The 19,491-nt window shown below is 40.8% G+C and overlaps 1 protein-coding gene across 1 annotated transcript in view; it reads left to right on the top strand.

Moving 5' to 3' along the window:
* Positions 1 to 8,467: 8,467 nt before the first annotated feature.
* The window catches only part of tmprss3a (transmembrane serine protease 3a), a 56,966-nt gene continuing 45,942 nt past the window's right edge, over positions 8,468 to 19,491 (top strand). The window contains exons 1-4 of the mRNA XM_041782390.1: positions 8,468 to 8,534; positions 8,705 to 8,736; positions 10,362 to 10,596; positions 17,394 to 17,507. Of these exons, the coding sequence (XP_041638324.1) occupies positions 8,468 to 8,534; positions 8,705 to 8,736; positions 10,362 to 10,596; positions 17,394 to 17,507 (448 nt within the window). The remainder of the gene's footprint in view (positions 8,535 to 8,704; positions 8,737 to 10,361; positions 10,597 to 17,393; positions 17,508 to 19,491) is intronic.

Here is a 19,491-nt window from a genome sequence, read left to right as displayed (position 1 = left end):
CCTTGATACAAAGCCAAGTATGAGGAATATGGGTGCACGCCGTGCTTCTTCAGCTTCTAAGAAAAGCTCAAGACTGAAAAAGATCTAGAGACTGCAACAAGGAGAAACTTACAACTGTTTCACATCCAGATATTTCTTGGAGTCTTTAAGAGTGAACTAAGCTCAAACACTATTCAGCCTGTTGATAAGACCAGGATTAGTGTGACGATAAATCAGCAAAAAAAATAAAAAAAAAACACACAAACACACACACAATATGAAAGGAACACAGACAGAAGATTCTTAAAGGTCACATATTATGCAAAATACACCCCTGCCCTCCACCTTTCAGAAAATGTGTGCTGAAAGAAGCCGTTCTCAGATTTTCCCCTCATGATGTCATATGGGGAGTTAGCCCCGCTCCCAGGTTTGGTTGGCCCTCCTTTCCTGATCCTCCTCTCAGCTGCCAGCTGAGAGGAAAGAAACAGAGTTGACTGATTTGAAACAGGGAGAAGGAGGTGGGGAACAATAGCAAGGTTCAAAAGGAATCACACCTGGACTGCCTTCATCACTGACTCTCCTTTCTATCTGAGGTGTAACAACAAACCATCCGAGGTCTTCAGTCTAAGACTTTTTCATCTACCTTTAGAGCATAAGGCGAGAGTCCATCAGCTTTAGCTAATCCCATTCATGCACATTTATGCACATAGCTGAAGCAGCAGTGGGAGCACATTTGGGTTAAGTGCCTTGCCCAAGTACTCATCAACATGTGACTGCAGGAGCCGGGGATCAAACCAGTGACCTTAAGGTTGGAGAGATGACAGACTCTCAGCAGACTGACATGACTGTAACAACAGAGAAACTGCCACTTAAAAGCTGTTTTTCATTTGCATCTGATTCATCTTTTCTACTTTGGGATGGTGGTGTTTAATTTATTTGCATTTTTAAAATAAAATCTATTTTTATATTCAAATAAGAAAAAAAAAAATCCCCCTCCCCTTTCTTTCTCCAACTCTCAGAAAATGTGTGCTGAAAGAAGCCGTTCTCAGATTTTCCCTTCATCATGTCATGTGGGGAGTTAGCCCCGCCCCCAGGTTCGGTTGGCCCTCCTGGAAGAAAGTTCCACACCCTCTCCTGATCCTCTGCCAGCTGCGAGGAGGATCAGGAGAGCCACATCCATTTCCTGAGAGGGGTGGAGTCAGGGGCGGAGTCAGACATCTCATTAACATTTTAAGACACAGACACAGAAACAGCTCGTTCTGAGCAGAGCTGAGACAGATTGGACATGCAAAAATCCAATACTGGAGTGTTTTGTCAGCAACAAACTTCACAGGCATGTTTTGGGGACCTCTGAAACCAGTATAAACTTGTCTTAAAGGGGTCAAATATGTGACCTTTAAGTACATGGATTTTAATACCTGATCTGGTCACTGTTGGTGTAAAGTCATGTGGCTGAATACTTTTGTCCATATGGTGTACTCAGTTTGTAACATCTGCATTGTAAATTGAGTGTTTTCGCACCTCCCTGTGGTAGCTGCTCATTAAAGCAACATGACAACACCAAAATAAATGAACAGATGACCCAGATTCTGTGCGACAAAACCGACATTCACCGGATTCTTTAATACCCCATACATTTAGCATTTTTTTAGTAGCCAAAAAGTTACAGATTATTTTTAACTGAAAGTACCTTTCAAAGGTGTCTACTGTTGTCTTACAAATCAGACCAAAAACTAAACATAACAGAGGGATGGATGAAGGATGATTCACATCAGAGCCTGTTCTCTCTTGCTCGCTCACCACCACCCGACTCTCCTCTCTCTCTCTCCCTCTCTCTCTCTTTCTCTGAACCTCACTTTAACACCATAGTGTCCATGATACTATGAGACATATAACAGAGACAGAATTAGAAAGTTGTTCTCCATCTCTCCAACTTGTCTCAGTGCTGTGATGCATGAGCGTGTGCTGTATGAAGCTCTGAGTCAGGATGGATCCAGCGGGATTTTAGGGTGCTTTCACATTAGGCCTCGAACCGCGCCGCGGCGCAATTCCTCCCCCTCCCCCTTCCCCTGCAGGCATGCTTTCACACTAGCAATATCAAACCTGCCCTGGCGCACTTGCGTATTTACTCGGTCTTAAACAGCAGGTGGCGGTATGCACGTAGCTGGTTTACAACCCCCCAAAGGAGGAGAAAGAAGAAGAAGATTGTTTTTGTTTTGACCCAGCAAAAAGTCCATCATGCATCCATGGATGATTAAAATCACTTTTAAGATGCCAGCAATTTCGCTCTTCGTATCTGCACATCTACTACAGCTCAGAGGATGAAATGGGCTCAGGCTGCAGAGATACAGTGGTTTTTGAGGTGACAGGAGACTTTTATTGCCTTTGCATCTCCTCTCACTGACTCCAGCCTGTGTTCATCTGTAAGGTGAGTCACAACAGACCATTTATTGACTGGATTCTGATGATTTCCGCCCTTTATTGAGGAAAAAGGTGAACAAACTGGCGCGCTGTTTAAAGAAGTTTAGTTTTTATGGTGACGTCATAAAGCTGATACAGCGCTCTGTCCCAGCACAACCTCTGGTTTGTGCTTATGTGCAAACAACATGTAATATCGAGTACTGGTTGTAATCACACACCCAAGCATCCACTCTTTCATGAAAAACAGACGTTGTCCAGTTCAGCGGAGTGTAAGCCTGCTCACAGCAGACCCAAACCTCTGCCCTCCTCCCATTGGAAATGGCTGGAGGCGTGTTGGTAGCCCACTACATGTGCTCGGCGGTGTGTCTGTAAGCCCCTTAAGTGAATAGATTAACGTGCGATAATTTTCTTATCGCGCGATAAGAGTCTCGCGTTAACGGAGCACGTTAACGCCGTTAACGGCCCAACAATATTTGTAACCATCTGTAGTTTTTTAGAGTTGGCTGGCAGACTACAAATTTAGAATTTCCATCATTAATTTTTCTTTTCCAGTGCATCATAAGAGCAGAAACCAACTGGTTAAAGGATTGAAGAGAACAAAGAGAACCGAATATTTTAGTTAATTGGTTGTAACTTGTAAGTTTTCCCTCCTCATTAACAAGGTCATTTATACACCAAACACCAAATTCAAAAAGCCTCCTCCAAAACAATGGCTTCCCTTCAATCAGGATATTGGAATTAAACCATATAACCTGCTGCAGGACCTCATCTCTGCCCTCTGAAGGATTGAACTGAAAACACAACTAGCTTTGAATTACCTCTTTTAAAAACAGATGAATTCCTAAGTATGTTTTCAAATAAACCCATGTGACAAAGTTGAATTTGCAAAAAAGGGTAAAGTCTTTTCTCGGACAGTGGATGAGTACTTTCCAGTAACCTGGATAAGAACCAATCCTTATTCAGATACATTTTTTGAACAAAAGCAGCCTTTAAACTAAGCCACAAAACCTGAAGATTTAGTAATTTGAAACCACCCATCTCATAATTTTTGTTGTATAAAACGGCTCTTTGAATCCTTTCTGTTTTTTTATTCCAGAGGAAACTAAATATCTTTTGTTCAAAAGTCTTGAAAAAGGATTCTGATGGACTAGGAAACAGCATAAAAAGATAAGTAAATTGTGAAACTACAAGAGAATTTACCAAAAAAATCTTTCCAAAAAGTGTTAAGGTTTCCTCTCTCCATGGCTGTAAGATTTTTTCCATCTTAGTCATTTTATTATCATAATTTATCGTACAAAGATCCTTTAAATCTTCTGCCATCACTTTACCAAGCAAACTGACCGGTTCATCGGTCCATGTAACTGGAAAGTTGCATGTTAACCTGAAGTTTGTCCCCTTTAATGCGCCTGTTCTAAGAATGACACATTTTCCAAAGTTTGGTTTTAGGCCAGATATTTTTGGAAAACTGTCTAGGTCTCCAATGAGAGCATTCAAAGTAGGAAGGTTTGGACTTAACAGAAAGCTGGCATCATCTGCATACATTGATATTTTTCTTGTAAGACCCTCTATTTAAAGCCCCTCCACATTTTTATTTTCTCTTACTTTAACTGCTAACATTTCAATTGCAATAACGAATAGGTTCGGAGACAATGGGCATCCTTGTTTTACTGACCCAGACAGATATCTATTATTGATCATTTTACAGCTAGTACCGTTATATAGTACTCTTACCCAGTTGATCAATGATTTGCCAAAATTAAAGAATCCCAAACACTTGAAAATGAAATCAAAATGGATTTTGTCAAAGGCCTTCTCCAAATCAGGAAAAAAAAAAAAAAAAAAAAAAAACCTGGCTTTTTCCTTGATTCATAGTCTTCCATAAATTCTAGCAGTTGCCAGATATTATTGCCAATAAATCGACCCTGCATAAAGCCGGATTGATCTTGATGTATAATATATGATAACACTTTTTTTAAACGAAGGGCTATACACTTAGCAAGTATCTTAACATCGTAGCATTGGAGTGTAATTGGTTTCCAGTTTTTAAGGAGTACTGGGTCCTTATATTGACCATTGGATTCTTGTTTTAGTTAAAGGGAGATTAGGCCTTCTTTTTGAGAATTAGACAGATATCCAATACTGTCGTAAAATTAAAACAGGGAAGTAATGGTGCCTTAATAAAATCAAAAAATGTCTGATAAACTTCTATTGGTATTCCATCTAATCCCGGGGTTTTACCTGCTTTAAAGGACATTATAGCAGAGTGGAGCTCCTCCTCTGTAATCAAGCCTTCACATGACTCTTTTTGAGAATCTGAAAAATAAAAAATTCCTGATAAATTTCATCTTCTATTTGATTGGTTTGAGGATGTAAGGGGAATATCTTGGTAAAATATTTTTCTTCCTCTTTTAAAATATCTAACTGGTTTTCTAGCAAATCTCCATTATTTGAAACAAGATTTATAATATTCTTTTTTGAAAAGTTTCTATGTTGGAGTCTCAAGAACAGCTTTGTAATTTCTCCCCCTTTTCCATCCCGTCTGCTCTTTTTTGGTAATTAGCTATTAAAGGACCTCTCCTCGTTAAAACTATCAAATTCCTTCTGTTTATTTTCCAAGTCATTGAACAGATCATTTGATGCATTGCTGGAGCTATCAATCTGTAGGGTCAATCTTTGTATTTCAGTTATCAGGGTTTGTTCCTTTAATTTTCTCTTTTTATTTTTCCAGGATGAATAAGCAATCACATGTCCCCTAAATGAACATTTGAACGCATCCCAAACCATCAAAGGATTAGCTGTGGCAATATTTATTTGGAAGAAATCCTTGATAAAGTTTTCAGTTTCACTGACAAATTCCTCATCTATAAGTAGAGTCTGGTGAAATTTCCAATATCCTGGTCCACACTTGCTCTCCTCTAATAAAATGTTTAATGAAATGAGATGATGATCTGACTTTATTTTATCCTCAATTAAAACACTTGTTACTGTAGGGATGAGAGAAAATGAAACTAAAAAATAATCTATCCTGCTAGTCTGATTCTGTCTTCTCCATGTATATCTTTACAGTTTTGGGTTCCTGAAATGCCAGATATCAACTAAATCTAAAGTGTCCATTGGATTATGGATTTTTGTGAGTGCATGTGGATGGTAGTTTGTACCAGAACGTCCTTTTCAATCCATGACTCCGTCTAAAGCAGTATTAAAGTCTCCCAGCATAATTATTGTTCTATCTGTGTCTAGTAACTGGTTTCCTAATTCATCAAAAAAAGTTTGGTTCATCTGTGTTCCGCCCATATACATTAACTAGACAAATATTTTTTCCTTGTATAGTCAAATTCAACATTATCCAGCGTCCCACTTGGTCCGTGTCAACGGAACATATTTTAAACTCAAACTGCTTTTTAAAAAGATTCATGACACCCCTCAAATTGTGCTGACCATGCGAGGAAAAAATGGGACCATCCCATTGTTTTGTTAAAGAGATTTCATCTTCCTCTGTTGAGTGTGTTTCTTGTAAACCAAAAATATGCTGTTTCTTTTGTTTTAACCATGAAAATATAGTACGCCTTTTTTTTTAAATCAGCAAGACCACTGCAATTGTAACTTGCAATGCCTATCCCATCACACATTACGTTACTATTGGCCATGGATAGATATTATCTGGAAGCATTATCTTTATTGATTATTAAGCTCTGGTAAGAAAGTACTGCATTTAAATCATTTGTGCTATTTAGCGACTCAAACCCCTACACACAACATGAAACAAAGAAAAGCAGTAACATAAAACACATAACACATAACATGGACCCTGTCTACCCATTAAGAAACAAAACAAAACCCTAAACTTAATAACAGCGGAAAAAAAACCCAACCCAACCAAGAAAACTCAAACTGACATTAATAAAGCTCCTCAACAGATTTGAGGAAAAGGCAAACAGATAAATCTAGATAAGCCGTATTGTGTAATGTCCCTGAATGCATCCCTTAGCATGCTGCAGAGTCGTTGCTAGGCAAGCAGTGCAAACAAGTAACTTTCTCAGCCAATCAGAAGCGCACATGGCTGCAGGCTGCGAGATGTCAGTCATTCACTGTTTCCGGTTGTCCTCCGTGATTTTCATGTTGTAAAATATCACCCTGGAACAGCTGACCATTAACACACAGTTTGTCGGACTTTTTCCACTTTTTTCCTGAGCTCGTTCATGACTGGAATGATTTTACGCCGGTTCTCCGTGATTTCCGGAGGTTATTGATTACTCAGGTAGAAATGTGTGCCCATTAGCCTTTTGCTAAGGCTCAGGATCTGATCCTTGGATTTTGAGCTCACAAACTTCACCACAAGTGGCCTTGGTTTCCCAGTTTTTTTCTCTTTACGGGATCTAAGCCTATGGACGTGCTCCAGTTGGATTTTCTTGATATCCTCCTCAGGGATTTTAAGTTGTTCCTGCATAAACTTCTGCACAATGACCTCTGATGTTTCATAAGTTTCCGTCTCTTTTTCCTCTATCCCCATAAACAAAAGATTGTCCCGCGTACTTCTGCACTGGAGATCCAGAAGAGATGTTTTGAGTTTTAACTGCAGGTGTGTCACTTCCTTCCTCAGAGCTTTGTTTTCCTTTTTTAGCTCCATAATTAGTCCATTATTGTACTCCACAGATTGTTTCAAGTCCAAGACATCAGCTTTCAGTTCTTTAAGAATGTCAAGCTTTTTAAGTTGAGTAGAGATTGCACGTCACATCTCCTGATCTTCCTCTGTGAATGTCGTTGTAATTTCATCCGATTCACTCGAACCCAGCAGTGCTCGGGCGCGTTTAGAGTCCGGTTCTTTTCTACTTTGCATGGTGAAGTTTAAAAAGCTGAAGAAGGCTTTGATAGTAGCAAACTTGCCAAAAAATAAGAAATAAAATGAATAGCAGTCTGTGCACAAACGTGGATAATTGCCTGATGAACACGTCGGCGTGGTGTCCCAAACAAATTCAGAGATTTCCGTTGCCTTTATGAGCTTGCCTCTGGCTACCTGGAGTCTTTGATTTTAAAATAATACTCTTACCAGAGAGTTGCTGGCAACATGTGCAAGAGTGGGGCATCATATTTACAGATGATTGAGTTTCTGGTTCAGTTGTTTAAGCAGTTTCAGCTCATGCCTGCCACTGCGGCCATCTTGTTAGCCAGGATTACTCCTCTGTTGGCCATTCTTTGCCAACAAGAGTGACACTGTGGTCTTCTGTTGCTGGAGCCCATCTGCTTCAGGGTTTGTCATGTTGTGTGTTCAGAGATGCTCTTCTGCACGCCTCAGTTGTAAAGAGTCCTTACTTGGTGCCTTCCTATCAGCTCCAACCAGTCTGGTCGTTTTGCTCTGACTGGTGGCATTTGGCCCAGAGAACTTACTGTATATTTTTTCATCTTTGTAGATGTTATGATGGTGTGTGAGCAGGTCAGCAGCATGTGAAATACTCAGATGAACAACCATTGCACGTTCAACAAATCCCCTGATCTGATGCCCAGTTTGATCTTCAGCGCATCGTCTTGACCATGTCGACATGCCTAAATGCACTGGTTGCTGCCATATGATTGGTTGACTGAATATTTGTGTTAATGAGCAGTTGAACAAGGGCACCTAAGTATACCATATTAAAACAGCAGCACACATTAAGGATTGAATATCTCATATTTCTTTAACATGACCTGAACCTTCAAAGGACATCTTAGAAGATGTCTGACCTCTCCTGCTGTACCTGTGCACAGGTGTATTCATAGGAAGCAGCTGGACAGTGAAGCCGCTGAACGACGTCCGTCCAGTGACCATCAGCCTCCTCCATCACTCCGTCTCTTTGAGGACACACGTCTGTAATCCTACCCTCTCTGAGTGGGAGGTACGGGTCACCTGATCCCCACTCCAAGAGGCAGCAATCACCTGCTCAGGTGTCTGTTTGTTACAAAGAGTAGGCCCAGCAGGAGGCCAGCCTTCAGGACAGACAGAGCAGAGGAAAAGGGAAAGAAAAGACAGGAAAGGATAGGGAGGAGACCAAGAGAGGAATATAAGGGCAGTAGGAGACTTTGAGTGGGGGATATGGTCTTAGACAACGCACAGCTGAGCGTGGACAATGGCACCATGACAAAGAGCTTGGTGGAGATCAGTACGTTGGATTTATCTCTGACTCAGGAGTAAAACTCCTCAAGCCTTTCTCATGAGGATTCCTGGAGGATTTTTATTTTCATCATAACTTTGACTTTCTGTCATCATTTCTGTCTTTATTTCTCTCCCTTTTTTCTTATTCTCCTGTTTTTCTTCTCTTTTCTCTTTTAGATCCTGATGCCAACATTGCAGCTCCACCAGTAGTAAGTACACAAACTAAAGTCACTTAAAGAAGTCTGTGATCAGCACACAGTAGGACAATTATGTGTATCTTTCTGTGTATTCTGTGTCGTGATGCCATAATAAACTGTTACATCAAAAGTGCTTTATAGATGGTCAGCTAATGAAATTATGACAATTGATATAAAAAAAATAGAGCAGAAGGTGATGCAGAAAAGGAAGAGGGAGAGGATGAAAGAGAAAGAGGAAAATCCTAACAAGTGAAGAGAGTCATGCAGAAAGGGACATGAGAGTAGAAGAAGGTGCAAGAAAATAGTTTAGAGGGAGATACAGAAAAAGAAGAGAAGGGAGGGAAGAAGCTGTACAGTCATGGACGAAAGTATTGGCACCCCTGGAATTCTTCCAAAAAATACACCATTTCTCCCAGAAACTGTTGCATTTACAAATGTTTTTGGTATACACGTTTATTTCCTTTATGTGCATTGGGACAACACATAAAAACAGAAGAAAAATGCCAAAATTGACATAATTTTACACAAAACTCAAAAAATGGTCCGGACAAAATTGTTAGCACCCTTTTACAGCTGTGGGTAAATCATTTTATTTAAAGCATGTGATGCTCATTTAAACTCACCTCAGGCAGTAACAGGTGCTGGAAATCTAGAAATCACACCTGAAGCCAGTTAGAATGTCTAAAAGTTGACTCAACCTTTGTGTTATGTTTCTGTGTGTGTCACACCAAGCATGGACAAGAGAAAGAAGAGCCCAGAGAGGAGACAGAGAAAAAGACAGTACAGGGTGATGCTGAAAAAGAGGGAGAAGGAGCTGCAAGAAAAAAGATTGAAAGGAGGTGAAGAGACAGGAAGATGCAGATGAAGAAAGGATGATGGAAAAGAAAAAGAGAGAAGAGGAGAAAAAAGAGGAAAAAAGGTGATGGAGATGCAAGAAAGAGAGAAAAGGGAGACGCAAACAAAAGAGAAGAGGATGATGCAAGAAAAGAGCAAGTTTTACTCAAAAGAGAATAAGGAGATGTGGGAAGAGAAAACTTGGAGGTGCAGATAAAGCGAAGAGAGATACAGAAAGAGAGAAGTATTTATGAAAAGACAGAGATGCAGAAGAGACAACGAGAAAGCTGTTCTTGACTTCCAGAAGGTGTTCAACTCTGTGAGTAGAGATTGCTCTCTGGAGGATCCTGGAGTCCCAGATATCCCACGTTGTTCATCCAGCTGATGTCTGTTCCATATTCTGGTCCAGAGAGGGCTGTGAAATGTGTTGGCTCCACCTCTGACTTCTTTCCAGTAGATTCAGGGGTGAGGCAGGGGTGGGTCTTAGCCCCTTCCCTCTTCAGTATGGACTGGATAATGGGGCGGGTAACAGGGGCAGTGAAGTGTGGAGTGTCATTTAGTGATGTCTAGATCGCTGATCTAGACTTTGCAGACTCTGATGCTTATGGAGACTGTAGATGCTCTTGTGGGGTCTCTTATCAAGGAGGCTCAAATGTTGTGAATTTCCTGGGCCAAAACAAAGATCCAGGAATCTGGGATTATCTTTAACGCTGCCATCATATTGGGGTCTGTAGATGGTGAGTGCATGAAAGTTGTAGAGCAGTTCAGTAAAAATTTCCCCTCTTCTTCTTCTTCTTCTTTAGGAACCAAAGACAGAAGCACCTGAGCAGCCGGACCCCTCCAAGATAGAGGTGGTCTCGGTGACAGAGGAAGACCTCCCTACCATTGAGACCCCCAACACGCTGAATGTCAGCCCCCTGGGCAGCTTCACCACTGAGGCCCAACCAGAGAACGAATCTGCCAAAACTGAAGAGACCAAACCCCCAACAGCACCCAGCCCGAGCATGCCAATCACCAAGGTGCAACCCTTCATGAGCGGTGAGACCCTACGGTGGTATTACAGTGTGGATAAGGAGGTTAGGGTTCAGAGTAGAGTTACAGAGAGATGTGACTGAAATGTGAGAGGACTAACACACTTAGTCATGAGGAGAATGGAGCTACAGCTGTCCCAGATTTAGGCGTATGCTCTGCCCTTTGTTCAATGGTTGTTGGCACTTTGATATATGAAAAAACCCACCAGATCTTTCTGTCTTATTCCTATCCATCCTCTTCAGTGTTCAGTGTCTTCATGCATTGGCATCTACATGCTTGGGGTTGGGTCACAGTGGCCACATCCACACATCCTCCCTTGTCAACGTTTTCCATCCCATCTTGGATGATTTTGAGGCAGTCCCAGGATCGTTGGGGTATTTAAACCGAACCATAAAGTTCAGGGTCCTCTATCGGTCTTAAAAAGATCCCTGGTTGCATTACATTCAATTCTCAAATCAACTGTTTGATGTTACCTCCATCTGTCCTGTGCTCCTTGAATCTATTGAGCCTGGTTTATGTGACACCAATTCCAAAAAAATTGGGGCGATGTGTAAAATGTAAATAGAACAGAAGTCAATGACTGTCAGATCTCATAAACCTATATTTTATTAACAGTGGAACATCAACAACATATCAAATGTTGAAATTTTGATAGTTTACCATTCTGAGAAAAATATTAGCTAATTTGAATTTGATGGCAGCAAGCCATCTCAAAAAAAAGTAGGGGCAGGGCAACAAAAGGCTGGAAAAGTAAGTGGTACTAATGAAAAAAAGCTTGGGGCGCATTGTCAGATTGCAGGAAAAACTCAAACGGAGGACCCAAAATGCAGATAAAAACTCAAGGATTTAATTAAACAAACAAAAGAACTTACTTGAAACTAAATCACTGGAAACAAAAATCAAAGTCTATGAAACAAAACAAAATTCACAGGAGCACGAGGAAGAGCATGAAGAGTAACAACAGGGAAGACATCTGACGAACCGATAAAGGACAGGGAGAAACACTGAGTTTAAATACACAGGGAGTGATTAACAATGGAGGACAGGTGTGGACAATCAGACACAGGTGACAATGGTGAGGGTAATCACAGAGGAGGGAAACTGAAGCAGGAAGCAAAACTGGAATCACACACAAGGGAAGGCAACTACAAAGTAAAACAGGAAACAGGGAACACTTCACAGGACAGAACCAAGAACTTCACAAGGACTAAGAGACAAATCCAAACACGAGAACTATAACTAAGGAAGCACAGACAACACAGGAGGATACAAAGAACCAAACACAAGGAGGGAAACTCAAACACAGGGAGGAAAACTGAACATGAAACACAGGGAGTAAAACTTAGCATGAAATACAGGGAATAACTAAACATGAAACATGAGAAGTGAGACTAAACATGAAACAAGGAATAAACTATACATTAAATACAAGGAGTAACTAAACATAAAACACAGGGAGTAAACTAAACATGGACAACAGGGAATACTAAACATAAAGCACAGAGAATTAGCTAAAGAAGGAACACAGGAAATTACTAAACATGAAGCACAGAGAATAAACCAAACATGAAACACAGGGAGTAACTAAACACTAGGAGTATACAAACTAGGAATCCTAAATACAATGTAAAACTAGAAACATGGAAATCACAGAACAAACAAAGGAAAACACGAGGGATCAAGAACTAAACACTAAATAAACTGAACTACACAGAATAAACACAGGAAAAACACTAGAGAATCTCAAAAACATAACAAATCAGAACCTGGATCATGACACACATTTGCAACTATCCAGGTTTATTGGCAGCAGATCAGTGATGTGACCGGTTATAAAAGGAGCATTTTAGAGAGACAGAGTCTCAGAAGTAAAGTATGGCAGAGGTTCACCAATCTGTGAAAAACTGAGTCTCAAAAATGTGGAACAGTTTCAGAAAATGGTTCCTCAATGTAAAATTGTGTAGGCATGGAATCTCCTACTATCTACAGTCCATAATATCATCAAAATCTAGAGAATCTGGAGAAATCTCTGTGAGCTATAGGAGCAAAGCTGAACGGGCCCTCAGGGGCCACTGCATTAAAACAGGCATGATTCTGTACTGAAATCACTGCATGGGCGCAGGAACACTTCCAGAAATCACTGTCAACACAGTTGGCCGTGCCATCCACCAATGACAGTTAAAGCTGGATCATGGAGAGAAGAAGCCAAATGTGAACAGGATCCAGAAACACTGCCGTCTTCTCTGGACAAAGCTCATTTAACATGGACTGAAGAAACATGGAAAACTGTTCTGTGGTCAGATAATCCAAATCTGAAATTCTTTTTAGAAACCACTGACGATGTGTCCTGCAGACTAAAGAGGAGAGGGAGCATCCAGCTTGTTCTCCTGGCTCAGTTCTAAAGCCTGCATCTCTGATGGTATGGGGTTGCATTAGTGCCTATGGCATGGGCAGCTTACACATCTGGAAAGGAACTATCAATGCTGAAAACTAGAGAGAGGTTTTAGAGCAACATATGCTCCATCCAGGAAACATCTCTTTCAGGGAAGGCCTTGACTATTTCAGCAAGATGATGCTAAACCACATACCACATCCATCACAACAGCATGGCTTCACGGGAGAAGAGTCTGGGTCCTGAACTGGTCTGCCTGCTGTCCAGACCTTTCACCAATAGAAAACATCAGAAAAGGAAAAATCCAGCAAAGAAGACCCAGGGCTGTTGAGCAGCTAGAATCCTACATCAGACAAGAATGGGACAACATTCCTCTCCCAAAACTCCATTAGCTGGTCTCCTCACTTCACAGATGTTTACAGACTGTTGTTAAAAGAAGAGGGGATGCTACATGGCCCTGTCTCTCCCTAGAAGAGAGAGAGGAGGAGAGACACGTGAAGAAGGAGGAAGGAGCCTCAGGATAAAAGGTTGGGAACCACTGCTCTAGACCATCTGTGCCAAGACAGCACTAGTTTAATGATTATTCCCTGAAAAACCTCTTAGAAAGCACATGTACAGCCCTGTACACGGAGAGACAAGAAACAGGACAGAACTTCACCTGATCCTCTGTAACTCAGTTTACCTGTAAGGTGTGTGAACGACATCATTACACTGCACATTCATATTGTCCAATGAGAGTTTGGTTTGACCTGCTTCTAGTATAATGTGTGTTTTGAACACCTGGTGATAAAACTGTATTTCTGACAAGGCTCAACAGCATTAAAACTTGGCTCAGCCCAGTCCTGGTTGAGACAAAAGGTGCACCTATTTTGAATGGGCTAAGACTGCTACAGACAAGAAAGGAGATGGTATTTTTTTACATCAAAAGGTGTTGAAACCCCTGCCTTTCCAAAAACGGTTTGTTAGGATGGCACCACACTCAGACTCATACACCTCTTCTGCTCCTTTGTTTCAAAAACTTCAAATTCTGAACATTCATGACATAAATATTTATCAAATGTGTTTTAATTTATTGCATATTATATGAAAATAACATCCCAGAGCACTTTAAAAATCATTTTAAAAGAAACTCAGGTTCATTTACATTCAACCCATCAAGCTCTAGATCTTCATCCTCCTAAATGTTTAATGAGCAGAGGTCAATTTGCCATAAGATACAGGGGCACCACATTATGGAACAATTATTCCCACCTGACTCTGTTACTAAAGCTGTCTGAAACTTTTGGCTGCTGTTGACTAACTTCTGTTGTCATGATTTTGGGTTTTTGTTGTCTAAATTTTTTGTTACTTAGGTTTCTTGTGCTCCTTGTGTTTGATTTTCTAACTCCTGTGTTCCCTAGTCTTTGTGTTTCCCAGTTTAGTTTCTAATTGTTTCATTTTGTAATCCTCATCCCTCCATGTGTTCTTTGTTTTGCTGTTCAGTGTTTCCTGTTTTATTTCTTCTCCTCGTGTGTGTTCTCTGGCTTTCTTCCTGCCCTTGTGTTTTTCCTTCCACCCTGATTGCCTTCACCTGTGTCTCATTGTCTTCACCTGTCTCACTGTCCCCTTCAGTCCCTGTGTGTTTCCCTGTGTCTTTGTCAGTTTGTCTGTTTGCTTCCTGTGAATCCTCAGCATGTTAACCTCTCCAGTGATTTTTTTTTTTTGGTGAGATTTAGGTTTTGTATTTTTTAGCCTTTAGTTCATTTTGATTTTATTAGCACTTTTGTTGTAGTTTTTGAATTTTTAGGTAAAGGGTTTTGCATTTGGGTCCTTTGTTTTTGAGTTTTTTACTACACATGACAGTTGTGTTGTTGCTTGTGGATCTTAGTTCTGGTGAGGTGAGGTCCTGTCACATTCTGTACTCCACCATAATCAGAGGTGTCAAAAGTATTCACATTCATTACTCAAGTAGACGTATAGATACTGGGATTTAAAAAGACTTCTGTAGAAGTTGAAGTATCAACTCAAGCTTTTTACTCAAGTAAAAGTGTAAAAGTACTGGTTTCAAAACTACTTAAAGTATAGAAGTAAAAGTAATGTAAGGGGGAAAAAATGCCATTAAGGACAAAGCTTAGGCCGTGCCACTACCCCACCTCCCCAAAAAGCATTTTTCTAAAAGCCATAATGACTATAATGTTATACTAAAATGTTAATATTGAAAAATTTGGGATGCACCTGCATTTATGCCCATTGAAAATGAACACATTTTCATATAATGCGAATACATTCAAGAACCATATATGTGACCGAAGCCAGATAAAGTTCCTGCAAGTCGGCATTCCGGTGGTTGAGAAAAATTGATACAAAGTCGTTTTCTTCAAAATGATCATTATTCGTTTTTTCTCATTTTATGCAAGTCCGACGTTTAAACTACCCATTCGATGTAAAAAGTAACACAAATGTGATATTTAAAAGCGCTAATTTTGTGTTTAAAAATGCCCTATTCTCACAGTTGCTGCAAGGATAGTGAGTGGAGGGGAAAGCGAAACTGCGGGGTGATAATTGGCCACTCAGTCTGCCATAGTTCCCCAGTTTCGCCCATTTGAGTTGGACAATAACAAACACCGCATGGCTCAAACGCCAACCCCCTCGGCACGTATACAGCTGTTTCTAGTTATCACCTTTATCAACAAGCCTCAAGATGCACCCTGCAGCGAAGAAAAGTAGAAGAGATGATGAGGAAGCAGCAAGAATTATCAACAGACTTGGGATGACTTCAGGATCACTCGACAGTGAAAGTTTGATGAAGGCGGATTTCTTATGGGAATATTTTGATGAGCGTCACCAGTCCAATTCAGAAGCTTGGTTTGGGTGGACTTTATGTAAATGTGGCCACAAACATAAATATATTTTTTATTAGGGTTTCATGTGATAGATCAACATAAAGTGGTGCATAAATGTGAAGTGAAATTTTTAACAAATAAAAATCTGCAAAGTGTGGTGTCCAAAAGTTTTCATCCCCCTGGAGTCAATACTTTGTAGAGCCACCTTTCTCTGCAGTTACAGCTGCAAGTCTTTTGGGGTATGTCTCTACCAACTTTGCATATCTAGAGACTGATATTGTCCCATTCCTCTTTGCAAAATAGTTCAAGCTCAGTCAAATTTGATGGAGAGCGTCTGTGAACAGCAGTTTTCAAGTTTGGCCACAGATTCTCACTGGGATTTAGGTCTGGACTCTGACTGGGCCATTCTAACACATGTATATGCTTCAGTCTAAACCATTCCATTGTAACTGTGGCTGTGTGTTTAGGGTCATTAGCCTGCTGGAAGGTGAACCTCCGCCCCAGTCTCGAGCCTTTTGCTGATTCCAACAGGTTTTCCTCCAAGATTGCCCTGTATTTGGCTCCATCCAGCACCTTCCTCCACATGGTTTGGTGTGTCCCCCACATGGCTTTTGGCAAACGAGACTCCTCATAGCTTTTTTCCAATAATGTCTCTCCTCTTGCTCCTCTTCCATAAAGGCCAGATTAGTGGAGTGCACCACTAATAGTTGTCCTGTGGACAGGGGCCCACCTGAGCTGTGGATCGCTGTGGATCTCTGCAGCTCCTCCAGAGTTCCCATGAGCCTCTTTGTTGCTTCTCTTGCCCAGTCTGTAAGTTTAGGTGGACAGCTATTTCTCCATAGATTTGTAGTTGTGCCATGCTCTCTCCATTTTGGGATGATGGATTGAACAGAGCTATGAGAGATGTTTAAAGCTTAGGACATCTTTTTATAACCTAACCCTGCTTTAAACTTCTCCACAACTTTATCCCTGACCTGTCTGGTGTGTTCCTTGGTCTTCATGGTGCTGTTTGTTCACTGATGATCTCTAACATACATCTGAGGCCTTCACAGAACAGCTGTATTTACACTGAGATCAGATTACACACAGGTGGACTTGATCTACTAATTAGGGGGCTTCTGAAGGCGATTGGTTGCACTGGATTTTATTCGTGGTGTCAGACTCCAGGGGGGATGAATACTTTTGCACACCACTTACTTTTCAGATTTTCATTTGTAAAAAATTTTAAAGCCATGCATAATTTTCCTTCCACTTCATAACTTTGTGCCACTTTGGGTTTGTTTATCATGCAAAATCCCAATAAAATATATTTATGTTTGTGGTTGTAACATGAAGTAATGTGGAAAAGTTCAAAGGGTATGAATACATTTGCAAGTCACTGTAACTGTTTCTGTCATTTTATGTATTTTTTTAATGTGCAAAATGAAATAAATAAAAATGAATAAACCTTTTGCTAGTTGACCTTGATGCAGATTCATTAATCAGGTTCTATCCTACCATCTGTTGCTATTTTGATTACCTAGTTTTTTAGTTAATTTTGTCTCATATTTCCTTGCTGTAGAAGATTCTGAATTATTTTATATCCACAGAAGAAGACTTGGAGAAAAGCTGGAAGAGCAGACTGCTGGCCCATCGCTTGGAGCTGCTCATCTTTTCCTGCACCATCTTGGCCGTCGTCCTCATTCTGGGCATCGGTCTCGGAGGTAAGGAGCTGTTCTGTGAACCAGTTAGTAATAATGGAGCTGCTGTAGCATGGCATGCCTTTGCCTCATCAATATTTGATGCCGTCCTTACCTGTTATATAATTTAGGTCCGACCCACACAGAGACCACACAAGGTCACTGACACATTGTCCCCGATATCCAGCTCCAATTTGACGGTCTGGTGTGTCGTGAGTAGAGTAGAAACTGACCTTTTTTACTGTTAAAGAGGAGGGAAGATGGAGAAACTCTTCAAATTCTTTGTGGTTATTTAGAACCTTTTCATCCTAATTTGGTGATATATCTATACAATGTGCTCTGAGTCCAGGCCGTCTATATTCCTGGACTAGTAGTCATTTGGAGGCCCATCTCTTTTCCCTAATGGTGATCAGTACTGGTGACATATCCATTTTTATGGCACTAATCAGACATTTTAGCACAAAGGAAGCCACCAATTCATAACTTCAGTCTGTAAGGACTATATTAAATTAAATTAATATGAAGACATTTTGTGTTTTTTGAGGGGCTTGGACCTTCCTGTTTGGGTCAAGGGTCCTCCACAGGGACTCTTTTGAAAATCAAAAACTATTTTGTTGCTTTTTTATCCTCTCTGGGCTCATGATTACATTCAGGATACACGTCTAAATCACTAAAAGTAATCTTAGATGTGTACCTCATGTGTGGTACATGACTATAATTACTGTGTTTTGAAGCCCTTTGGAGTATGAGGCCCCAGGCAGCTGCCTACCCAGGCCCGCCCCTGCCTATGGGCAGACTAGCAAAGCGCATCACCGGGGGGGGCCTCACTTGGAGCGTTTCTTTCTTCTCTCTGTACGTCAGACTGGTGTGTGTATGATAAATATGATCAAGGTATGTTTAGACAGTGCTGTCCTGGTCTTCACACCTTAGTCAGTTACCTTCAAGATATCTTTTTTGGAGATCGGTGCCATCAGTGATCAATTATGTTCGTGGTGTCCGCTCGCTCTGCCCCCTCCCCCTCCTGTGATTTCACCTGCTATTCTGCATCCTCTCTTGTCAAACATCACTTTCTGCCATTGTTTAGTTTGTGAATTTCTGATAAAACTCTGTGAAGTTCCCGCGCTGGTTCTGATCAGGAATTAAATGACATCATCGAACTTCCTCGCAGAAATCAGCTGTTTTGAAATCAGGTCGTGGCTGAAAGCAAGTAATGAAGAGTATGATTTATGATGTTTCAGTAAAAGAAAGGCTACTGCTGCCAACACTGGAGCAGAGACAGTGAGGAAGAGAAAGAAGCTAAACGTATGAGCTGCTGTCTGTGAGGGAGGGGGAGGGATGCAGGGGTGTGTGGGGAGGTGAGGGGGTCAGGAGCAAGCAGATATCTAGTAAAGTAGGATTAATGTTATGATGAGAATAGTTAGTTTTGGCCAAAAAGTTAGTTTTGGTCAAAGACACAGGTCTGTGGTAGTTTTTGGTATGTTATCCCTGATAAACACTTAATTATAACTAAGAATTGTATCACTGCAACTGTCTCAGGCTTTATTGCAAAAACCTTTTATTTCTTATTATTGTAGTAATATATTTTTCTAGTTATTTCAAGGTATTATTATATGAGTAATGTTCAGTGAATACGTCGGGGTGGGGCGGGGGCTAGTGTTGGGGCCTCACTTTGGCCAGGGGCAGCCCTTTACCTCATGGTAAAACCACCCCTGTATTCCTGGACTTGTAGGAGTCAGGACTAACCCAGACCACTCCAGGAGGAGCTGGTGTCAAATGTTATCGTGTTGATAACAGCTCACAGTCAGAAGATCAGATGTTTTCAATCAAAATGCTCAGGTTTCCCTGTTGAACACATGCTGATGGGATCAGTGTACTACAGCAGACTTCGTGTGAATGCAGCAGTTAGAAATGAATCAGATACACACGAAGGTATACAGACACCTTCCATGACTTTTCCTCCTCCATCATGAGATATTCATCAGGGTTCTGAGTGACACTGCATAGGAAA

The sequence above is a fragment of the Cheilinus undulatus genome, unplaced genomic scaffold, assembly GCF_018320785.1.
Source record: "Cheilinus undulatus unplaced genomic scaffold, ASM1832078v1 Contig1, whole genome shotgun sequence".
Lineage (NCBI taxonomy): Eukaryota > Metazoa > Chordata > Actinopteri > Labriformes > Labridae > Cheilinus > Cheilinus undulatus.
This window is presented reverse-complemented; position numbering and strand designations above follow the sequence as displayed.